Source organism: Coregonus lavaretus (genome assembly GCF_964263955.1).
Source record: "Coregonus lavaretus genome assembly, chromosome: 18".
Classification (NCBI taxonomy): Eukaryota; Metazoa; Chordata; class Actinopteri; order Salmoniformes; family Salmonidae; genus Coregonus; species Coregonus lavaretus.
The window spans coordinates 10,350,424-10,361,125 of record NC_140005.1 but is presented as its reverse complement, the minus strand read 5'-3'; the positions used below and the strand labels follow the sequence as shown (position 1 = coordinate 10,361,125).

The 10,702-nt window shown below is 44.6% G+C and overlaps 1 protein-coding gene across 1 annotated transcript; it reads right to left on the bottom strand.

Annotated features, from left to right (window-relative positions):
• Positions 1 to 643: 643 nt before the first annotated feature.
• Positions 644 to 9,912, bottom strand: LOC311146105 (mitochondrial fission regulator 1-like). Its single transcript, XM_084182574.1, has 8 exons — positions 9,796 to 9,912; positions 8,669 to 8,817; positions 8,343 to 8,450; positions 8,090 to 8,202; positions 7,614 to 7,825; positions 5,582 to 5,957; positions 3,166 to 3,316; positions 644 to 2,943 (listed from the first exon to the last, which is right to left on the bottom strand). Exons 2-7 carry the CDS (start codon positions 8,681 to 8,683, stop codon positions 3,193 to 3,195), a joined length of 948 nt encoding a protein of 315 aa, XP_084038700.1. The 5' UTR covers positions 8,684 to 8,817; positions 9,796 to 9,912; the 3' UTR covers positions 644 to 2,943; positions 3,166 to 3,192.
• Positions 9,913 to 10,702: the final 790 nt, after the last annotated feature.

The following is a 10,702-nucleotide window of genomic DNA, read 5'->3' as shown; positions in this document are numbered from 1 at the left end:
AGCCAATGAATTGTACTTGTGAGCAAAAATTCCATAACTGCAGGTGGCAGTAAATCGCCAACCTTGTCTTTATACCTGTTCAAACAACACACTAGGTGGCAGTATGCACCCTTTCAGTTAGTTTGCCAACTCATAGAAGTAGTAGAACGACAAAATGGGCTACTTCAAAATGGAGATTGCCTCAATGGCGCTGCCTGTGCCCTCACACACGCCATAATGGGACAGACACAATGATGCCATGTCCATCCAAGTCTATGGGTGGTTGCGTAAAGGTTTAGGGGCTCAAGAGGTGGGGCAAACTGAGGAAAAAGCCAAAACAGTGGAAAGTCATGGCACACCAACCAATAAATAAAAAGAAAAACTGCCATATTGGAAGAGGCAATAGGTTTTGTTGTAAGGCGTCAACAGGAGAGATCATATTCAAAAGACACACAAGAGTCACTCATACTCATATTTTAGTGTATCGTGACAGCACACATGCACATTGTCACACTCTCAAGAGACACGAATTCCACACCATAGGGGAATCTGAAATTCTGTATCTACATTTTTTTTTTTTTTTTAATGGTACAGTTCTTCTCTGGTGTCTTAAAAAGGCAGATATAGCACAACAGCACACAAGGAAGGAAAGAGAACGCATTCATTCACATTTTACAATAGATTTATAAGTCTTCCAAGCTTTCCTTGTATAACACAAGTCCAAAGACCACACATCAAACACATATCATTCATATTTAGCCATGGCCGTCCACTGATTTGAATCGGGATTTATTCATCTGTATCATGTTACCCTAGCGGCCATCAATCAAGTGAAATTCTGAGAGTTATTACCCCAAGGCCAGCAATAACATTTTCTTGTACTGATGCAATGGGGTTTATGAGTCGGTCCTGAAGGAGACTGCAAATAAACAAACCTATGCTGTACACATAGACTATGACTGCAAAGTCAATATTGTATTTCTAACGCAACTAAACACTGAAAAACGTGATATTTTTAGCTGGAAATGAACATAGGATTAAGTGTTTTGTAGTACTCGTTACTCTCCGCAGTCTGTTATTTGTACATACAACTTCAAGTATGTATTATCAGGACTATACATAAACTAAATGAGAGAAAAAATATCTAACTATCCCACTCCAGCAAATGCATCCATCCACAACAAAAAAAGGGGGGAAACAGTTTCTCTCAAGGTACCAGGACAGGTACTATATCCTGGAGAAACCCCACGCCTGGACACAAAAGGTGACTGGGCAGCACTGGAGTCAGTCTGGGGACTAGCGAGAGCCATCAAAGTAGGTGAATCTGAAGAGGATGTTGTACAGCGCCCACAAAACTACGTTGCCATGATGTTGCTCCTGAAGCGATGGGATAAGGAATCTTCCTTTTTGAGAGGTGTGTGGGAGCAGACAGCGAGTGTAAAGGGAGTGTTGATTGAATAACGAGAGGGGTATGGTTTAGCTAGCATATTGTAATGGCTAATGTGATGCTCCATTGGCCGTTACAGGTTAGGTACCGTTTGGCGTAGCACAGATAATTTTTTACCAACGTTTACTTGGCGAGACTTCCTCAATTCCTGACTTGGAAGACAATCAATGTCTTCTAAAACGTCCATGTCTAGTTGCTTTGGGGTGGACACCCACCTGACTTAATCAATGAGAGAAGATTTGGAATAGGCACGATGGCGGTGTACACGTTGGGTTACTTCATGGAGCAAAACACATTACATTTTATTATAATTTTTATGTGGGGGGTAGATCAGCTTTAATATTGCAGATAGATTGTAGGTTCTATCCATTTAATTGTTTGCATCATTTCCAATCTCCTTATAAATTTTTCCCCCTACCCTGATAGGCGTAAACTAACAGACTACAATACTTCTGCTAATTACAGCTATTTCGCTCACATCTACGGTCCCTGTCGTTAAATAACTATACATATTTCTAATTTCCTCTTTCTTCAAGTGCTGGATTTTCACCCATATCGGCCAATCCACACTTCATTCCCGATCTTAACTCAAACCCTCTCATGTCCACAGATTAACCCATCTTTCCCAGTATAACGCCATTTTGCTATTTCCTTTTGCAATACATCCCTCCATTTTACTGTGATGTCTTACTGAACTACTGAAGGGTCCTGATCCTCCCTATTTGTAACACTTCTACTGATATTGCCCTAAAAATAAATACTTTACCCAAGAGTATAATGACGTTTCCCATTGACTGATCGTGGTTGTTCCGATGCCAGAACCCTGATACTATGACATAACAACCATTCCTGGACCTGACTCAAATGCGAGCCACCGATGGACATTACCAGAAAATATGTTCTATTGATTCTACTGCACAAGGCTGACTGTCCAATTCCGCAAATATTGAGCATTCTTTTTGTAGCAAGTATTTTATATAATAGCTTAAATTGAAATGAACGGATTGATGTCAACTATTGTTCATAGACCCGATGCCAAGGTATTGGGACATCAAAAACCTGTTCCCAACTGACTTGAATTTTATACGGTATTGCTGTCAAATCTTTAGACTTTTTTTTGTATCATTAATAATGGGTGGCAGACAAAAATGTATTTTATTAAAGGAGCATTTTTCTAAATTCAAACAACCCCCTGAAACTAGACATGGACTTTTAGAAGACATCGGTTGTCTTCCAAGTCGGGAATTGAGGAAGTATCGACAAGTTACGGTTGGTCTAAAATTCTCTGTGCTACATCAAACAGTACCCATCTAATACCACTTATCAGCCAGCTGCTACCATGGTCTGACTAGGCAATATTTTTAATAGCTAGGGTATGGTTTATATTTGGTTGGGTTCTGACTGACTGGGCCTATTGGGAGGAGGTGGTTTGTTTTTCCAGATGTCTGGTTTAGCTGTTGCCACGGTTGATGAGGTGCAGCCGGGTCTCCACGGGGACTGGGTCGTCAGGCACAGGCCTGGCAACAGAAGAGAGACACGGAAACAATGAGAGACCTCTGCGAACCAAGAGTAAAATCCTGGCATGCAACACACATTGGAAAGTCCACTGGCAATTGAACATTTTCAAAATAAAGCTTGATAGATGAGACCCAATAACAACTGTTTCTGTCTAATCTTGCAAGCCATACTCTGTATGAATGTCTGTGGAGAGGGACTACTTTCTGTGTGGCCTGACTTACGTGGGGAGGTGGATGACTACGGAGGCTCTAGTTGTGTTTCTTCATCCCCCTGATGTCTTCATCCTTCAGGGTAAACTTCTTCCTCAGGGCCTCGGAGATCAGTGAGGCGGAGTCCGACTCCCCCATCAGGGAGGTGCAGCCTCTGCTGCACCTGCATGGACACGTTAAGAGCATGGTCTGGTACAAAGACAAACTGAAACTCATGACCTAATTGAGGGATGGCAACTGGTGGCTAAACCCCCCGTTTGTAATTAATTTAAAAACAAAACAAATCTCTCCGCTGTAAATTTTGCTGTAGCTTAGTGCCCCTAAAAGGCTAGGGCCGGCTGACAATGTGTGGGTATTAAGGCTCACAATATGATATTATCAGGATACTTAGGTAACGATACGATAGGTTATGCAATTCTCACGATTCTACAGTGCATTCGGAAAGTATTCAGACCCCTTGACTTTTTCCACATTTTGTTACGTTACAGCCTTATTCTAACATTTATAAAATTGTTTTTCCCCTCATCAATCTATACACAATACTCCATAATAACAAAGCAAAAACAGTTAAGAATATTTTGCTAATTTATTAACAATAAAACCTGAAATATGACATTTACATAAGTATTCAGACCCTTTACTCAGTACTTTGTTGAAGCACCTTTGGCAGCGATTACAGCCTTGAGTCTTCTTGGGTATGACGCTACAAGCTTGGCACACCTGTATTTGGGGAGTTTCTCCCATTCTTCTCTGCAGAACCTCTCAAGCTCTGTCAGGTTGGATGGGGAGCGTTGCAGCACAGCTATTTTCAGGTCTCTCCAGAGATGTTCGATCAGGTTCAAGTCCGGGCTCTGGCTGGGCCACTCAAGGTCTTGGCTGTGTGCTTAGGGTCGTTGTCCTGTTGGAAGGTAAACCTTCGCCCCAGCCCTTCGACCTCATGGCTTGGTTTTTGCTCTGACATGCACTGTCAACTGTGGGACCTTATATAGACAGGTGTGTGCCTTTCCAAATCATGTCCAATCACTTGAATTTACTACAGGTTGACTGCAATCAAGTTGTAGAAACATCTCAAGGATGATCAATGGAAACAGTATGTAGCTGAGCTGAATTTCGAGTCTCATACTTATGTGAATAAGGTATCTGTATATTTTGTATAAATTTGCAAAAATTTCTAAAAACCTGTTTTCGCTTTGTCATTATGGGGTTTTGTGTGTAGATTGGTGAAGAGGTTTTATTTTATTTTATCCATTTTAGAATAAGTCTGTAACGTAACAAAATGTGGAAAAAGTCAAGGGGTCTGAATACTTTCCGAAGGCACTGCATTGCGATTCAATACTGTGATTTTGTGATTTGATGTTCCAAACATATTGCTCACTATATGTCTGCTGCAGAGAGACTAGAGAGCATGAGAAAATGAGTTACAAGCTATAGGATGAAAAATACCGGCATTTTGGCGCAGGTACAGCAAGCTCACGTTACCAACAGCAGCAAAAAAAGTTGTTTTATATATATTTTTTTAAATCGATACTTGGGAGTCAAATATTGGTATAATATCGTTCAAAAATAATATTGCAATATGTAACTGTATCGATTTCATCCCCCATTACGTGTAGGTATGAATGTGGGAATGCAGACCAGCAAGCCACTGCGGCCCCTCATAATGAGTTCAGATTTTTTGTGACCCACCCCCCACATCAAAGTTGCCCATCCTTGACCTAATTGATTCCTCTAGCTGTGGAAAACGGGACGATGACCAGTTGTCCTTGATTCCTGCCAATGCATTATCATACACCTTCTGCTGACATGGTATTTAGACTGTGTGTGTACTAATGGACATGAGAGGAAGCCATTTTCCTCCGTCTCCTGACTCTCCCTTTAACCTCCATCTCCATGTCCTGACTCGCCCTTTAACCTACATCTCCATGTCCTGACTCGCCCTTTAACCTACATCTCCATGTCCTGACTCGCCCTTTAACCTCCATCTCCATGTCCTGACTCGCCCTTTAACCTACATCTCCATGTCCTGACTCGCCCTTTAACCTACATCTCCATGTCCTGACTCGCCCTTTAACCTACATCTCCATGTCCTGACTCGCCCTTTAACCTACATCTCCATGTCCTGACTCGCCCTTTAACCTCCATCTCCATGTCCTGACTCGCCCTTTAACCTACATCTCCATGTCCTGACTCTCCCTTTAACCTCCATCTCCATGTCCTGACTCGCCCTTTAACCTCCATCTCCATGTCCTGACTCGCCCTTTAACCTACATCTCCATGTCCTGACTCTCCCTTTAACCTACATCTCCATGTCCTGACTCGCCCTTTAACCTACATCTCCATGTCCTGACTCGCCCTTTAACCTCCATCTCCATGTCCTGACTCGCCCTTTAACCTCCATCTCCATGTCCTGACTCTCCCTTTAACCTACCTGTCCTTGCTCATCTTCATGCGGTTCATGTCCTTCAGGATGTCCATGACGTCGGCAAAGCTGGTGGACTTCGACAGTGACACTGTGTCCTCCTCCGCCTCCCGGAAGTCCATGCAGGGATGGTCCAGGTCAAAGGTCGCCGAGGCCGTCATGGAGGCAGACATGTTCGCGGGCGGCATGGGGTCCGGCATCAGCTCCGAAACCACAGACACCACATCCTCGTCTTCATCTTCCTCCTCTTCCTCTTCCGTCACGTCACTGATGACGAATGAGGCTGAGGCGGCAGGCTGGTAGGGCGCCGTCTCGAAGGGCGCCATGGAAAAGCTCATGCTGGTGTCGTCGGGGGACAGGAGGTCGGGGGTCAAGGGGTTGGAGCCTTTAGAAGAACAGAGCAGAGACAGGCTAGTTATCACACTTTTCAGAGTTTATCCAGATTTTTTTATTTTCCCATAAATAAACCTCAGAATTGGGACAGAGCCTTAAATGGACGCAGATTGGCAATCAAATCGTCTCCTGCACTGGGGTCACATGGTCAGGCTATTTAAAATACAGAGTCCTCTGAAGAGCTTCTAATGCATGGGCAGGCAGGTCAGTGTGCTTTCAGTTTTAATCCCAAAGCCCATCACTTTGAGGGCCAGCCCTACGCTCGTCTTCAGAGGGTCAGCCCTACGCTCGTCTTCAGCGGGCCAGCCCTACGCTCGTCTTCAGAGGGCCAGCCCTACGCTCGTCTTCAGAGGGTCAGCCCTACGCTCGTCTTCAGAGGGTCAGCCCTACGCTCGTCTTCAGCGGGCCAGCCCTACGCTCGTCTTCAGAGGGTCAGCCCTACGCTCGTCTTCAGCGGGCCAGCCCTACGCTCGTCTTCAGAGGGCCAGCCCTACGCTCGTCTTCAGCGGGCCAGCCCTACGCTCGTCTTCAGCGGGCCAGCCCTACGCTCGTCTTCAGAGGGCCAGCCCTACGCTCGTCTTCAGCGGGCCAGCCCTACGCTCGTCTTCAGCGGGCCAGCCCTACGCTCGTCTTCAGCGGGCCAGCCCTACGCTCGTCTTCAGCGGGCCAGCCCTACGCTCGTCTTCAGCGGGCCAGCCCTACGCTCGTCTTCAGCGGGCCAGCCCTACGCTCGTCTTCAGCGGGCCAGCCCTACGCTCGTCTTCAGCGGGCCAGCCCTACGCTCGTCTTCAGCGGGCCAGCCCTACGCTCGTCTTCAGCGGGCCAGCCCTACGCTCGTCTTCAGCGGGCCAGCCCTACGCTCGTCTTCAGCGGGCCAGCCCTACGCTCGTCTTCAGCGGGCCAGCCCTACGCTCGTCTTCAGCGGGCCAGCCCTACGCTTGTCTTCAGCGGGCCAGCCCTACGCTTGCCTAGGAAAATCAGGTTATCTGCCTTATAAGAACTCCAGTGTCATCTAACAGCGCATGGCTATAGCATGTGACACTGGTCATCATAATCTCTGCAACAATGACTATATGCTAATGCATCCACGACATAAGACATACAATCCCAACGACCAATAAGACACATACGTCTTGTAAATATACACATGGTAACAGAGGTTGATTATTACAGGAGGCTCTTATTATTACACATCACTGCATTAAGTACAGCCATATTGAAGATTCTGACACGTAAAAAGCAACTCTTAAGACAATCCCCTGGCTGCATAAATGACAAAGCGTCAGATACTGTATACAGGCACCAGAGGAAGCTGGTGGGATGAGCTATAGGAGGACGGGCTCATTGTAATGGCTGGAATGGAATAAATGGAACAGTATCAAACGTATGGAAACCACATGTTTGACTGCATTCCATTGCAGCCAATACAATGAGCCTGTCCTCTTATAGCTCCTCCCACCAGCCTCCACTGATAGACACTTAGGCAGGGCTCTACGCTGACCTTTTTTTTTTTTACAAGGAGCACGTGTGCACCTAAGTTGAAAAATGTAGGCGCGCACAAAGAAATCTAGGAGCATAATGAAAAATATTTTAGATATTAAAGCTAGAATCCTTAATTTTTCTTAAAATTCCTTTACAAATTCCCTACCAGATTCTGTGGCTACGATCTTGGCGATCTGGGAGCGGAGTCTGCTCAGCTCGTCCTGCAGGGAGGTGGTACGGTTCATGGCCGTCACCGCAGGCTTCCTCAGCGTCTCCACCTTCTTGACGTCGCGGCGGAAGTTGGGCACTGAGGAGTTCCTGTGCATAACCAGGAGAGGCGTGGGTCGCCACTCGTGTCTCAGCGGGCGTGAATCGCTCCTGAGAAAAGAAATTGACCACTAGAAAACTCTTGCATTAAAAGAACAGGAGGTGAAAACCCAAGATTGACAGACACAAATACAGTGGAAATCTACCACACCTACCAGAGAGTCCTTTGTCATAACTAATGCTTGCATAACCAATAGGCCAATTATTTAGAACCCACGATAGCTGACATAATTTTTTGCTGCCCCACTGAAGGAACATACTCAAGTTCAGCAGCAACATTCTTCTGCACTATGGGTGAGAAAAGCACATACTTACCGCACTCTGGCATAGGTCTCAGACTCCTCATCTGCTGCGATCCAGGCAATGTCTGCCAGTGTGGGCACCATGGGGCCATCCATGGGCCGCAGAGGAGGGAGGCCTGGGAGTTCCTGGTAAACAGGTGCAGGTTCTCTTTGTTAGCACCTTTAATGCAATTTGGCCACAAGGTTGGCCTTCTGACAGCAAGTCATTGTCTGTCCTGTGTACTTATGCTATGGCATGTGTTGAATTTGATAATGACCATATTTACCTGGAAACATGCCCTGGGCGGGGGTTTCATGGGCACAATAGAGCCTATTCTCCTCACAACACTGCGAGTCGACCCATGAGGCTTGTTCTGCCAAATAGGAATAACCTCCTGAATAGCGGTAAGAAACGTGCTGTTAGTTTTTCCAACACACCAAAGATGTAGCCTGGTCCCAGATCTGTGCTCTTGCCAGCTTTGCTGTCATTGTCAACACAATGAGTAGGCTGGAGGGTAGAAACAGACTGGCATCCAGGCTACCACAATCTCTTGTTAGTACACTGCAGAATGCATGCTTTTAATCTTTAAAAAGGGCTAGCTAGCTAACTTACTGCTTCGGTTTCCATTGTGAATGAGCTTGTTCATACACTGTTCAGAGGATACCTAATTGGCGCTGGGCTCAGTAGGCTATTGTGTGTTTAGTAAACAAAGGTCATGCCGTAAACAGTCTTCAGATGCTGATACTGAGGTCTTCCAACATCTGTGAGGGAGACAAAGACACATGTTGACAGTGAGAATGGACTACGTAGATTATCAACAGCAGGCCACACACTCAGCTGAAAGTTAGAAAAGGCTTTGGATAGCTACATAAAGTTAGATAGAAGACTAGCTAGTATGAATGGCTAATGTTAGCCATCCAGCCTTTTCAAGCCAACTCAGTAGCTATGACATTAGTAGAAGAAGTCGCATCAAAAGTGTGTTGAGGATTATATTAAAGGCTCAGTGCAGTCAAAAACGTGATTTTCCTGTGTCACACACACACACATTTTTTATTTTTTTTCACACTGAGGTTGGAATAACACTGAAATTGTGAAAATGATGATCATGCCATTTTACTGTAAAAACTGTTTGAAAAGACCACCTGAAATGTCAGCCTGTTGAGTTTTGACCTGCCTGGTGGAATCACCTGGCAGTACATTTTCTGATAGATCAATAAGAAACAGAGTTCCAAACCTCTTTGCCAATAACAGCTAGTTTTCCCCTCCCTACTCAGACAGGTATCTGCTTGAGAAATTGCTCTTTGCTAAGAAGCTATTTGTTTCTTTTTGACCATTTTAATTGAAAACAATCACAGTAAGGTACTTCATTGTTACCCAGAAATTATTTGACATCGAGATAAAAACGGCTGCATTGCATTGGACCTTTAATGTTGCTGTAAATGAAGCTGATCAAATGGCATTTGAGTGGATTTTCAATGAGCAACCGTTCCAAACACCACAAGTATAATTTTAGTATACCATGCAATGCAAATGGTTCACAATAAATTGACTAGCTAGCTGACCGCAGTAGCAAACTGACGATGATAGCCAGTTGATCTGTTAGCTGGCTAGCTAACGTTAGTTGGCTAGCTAACAGGCTTCAGCCGGTCCTTTGATTGACCCTCAAGCTTACATCGAAATTATACCATGTATTTCGGTTATCTTAACACAAAATAAAGAAGTGTAAACGTGCAACTCACATTTGTTAATGCAATGTCTGGGAGATTTCAATAATTATTTTCTTTTCGACAAACACGTTCTCCTTTTCGTCTTTCAGACTTCAGCAATGTTATCGTTTTGCTAGGCCCGGAAAAAGCACTATATTCTATAATTTGATTGGTCAGATCTTTACACATGCTTTTTCTCCAGCCAATACATTTTGAGCATCAACAAGCGAGGCGATGTGATGATAGCGCCTCGTGTGTCAGGAAAAGCAAGTGCAAGGCTTTCTGCAGAATGGCTGCGGACCCACTTATAAATAAGGGTAATATTTCCCAAAGGTGGAAGCCACTCCAGTTTTATATTCTAAGTAGAGGAAGGCCATGTTATTTGCTCCGACTGGTTTATGCATAGGCTATTTCTCTGCAATGAATGAGTGCAACAAACCAAAGGAATTTTTAAAAATTAGCATTGTAATTTAAGGTGTTTGTATGGGGTGCATGAAAACATTGGAGTTGGATTGATGATTACAAAAAATAGTTATTCCAGCCATGCAATGATTCTGCATATCTGCTCAAATACTCCTCAATCACCGGCCCAGGAGGATGGGCGGAGCGAACATGCTCAACTTTTTGCTGTTGTCTGCGGTGATATCACGAAACATAACACCCTGCGTAATATGAAGACTTCCGAAAGCACTCGCTTTCGATCAACATTCCGGGCAATATTTTTGACAGGTTAGTCCCTAAATCCTTTTAATATTCATATTTCCGAATTCAGTGTACCCCACCGCTACGTTTTATTGTCGGATGCCTCGAATTTTCGATATGGAAGTGGGGATCATCCATGTTTAAGAAGACTACAGTAATCTATTGCAATATTCTACAAGGCACAATCATTTGTCGGGATGCTTCCTTCTACAGTAAGAACCCTTATCCATTATGTACT

Excerpts from the sequence above, each read along its gene's own strand:
- LOC311146105 (XM_084182574.1), bottom strand. Across the intron at positions 8,203-8,342 it reads CGCCCAGGGCATGTTTCCAG|GAACTCCCAGGCCTCCCTCC; the intron begins GTAAATATGGTC and ends CCTGTTTACCAG. Across the intron at positions 5,958-7,613 it reads GATCGTAGCCACAGAATCTG|GCTCCAACCCCTTGACCCCC; the intron begins GTAGGGAATTTG and ends GTTCTTCTAAAG.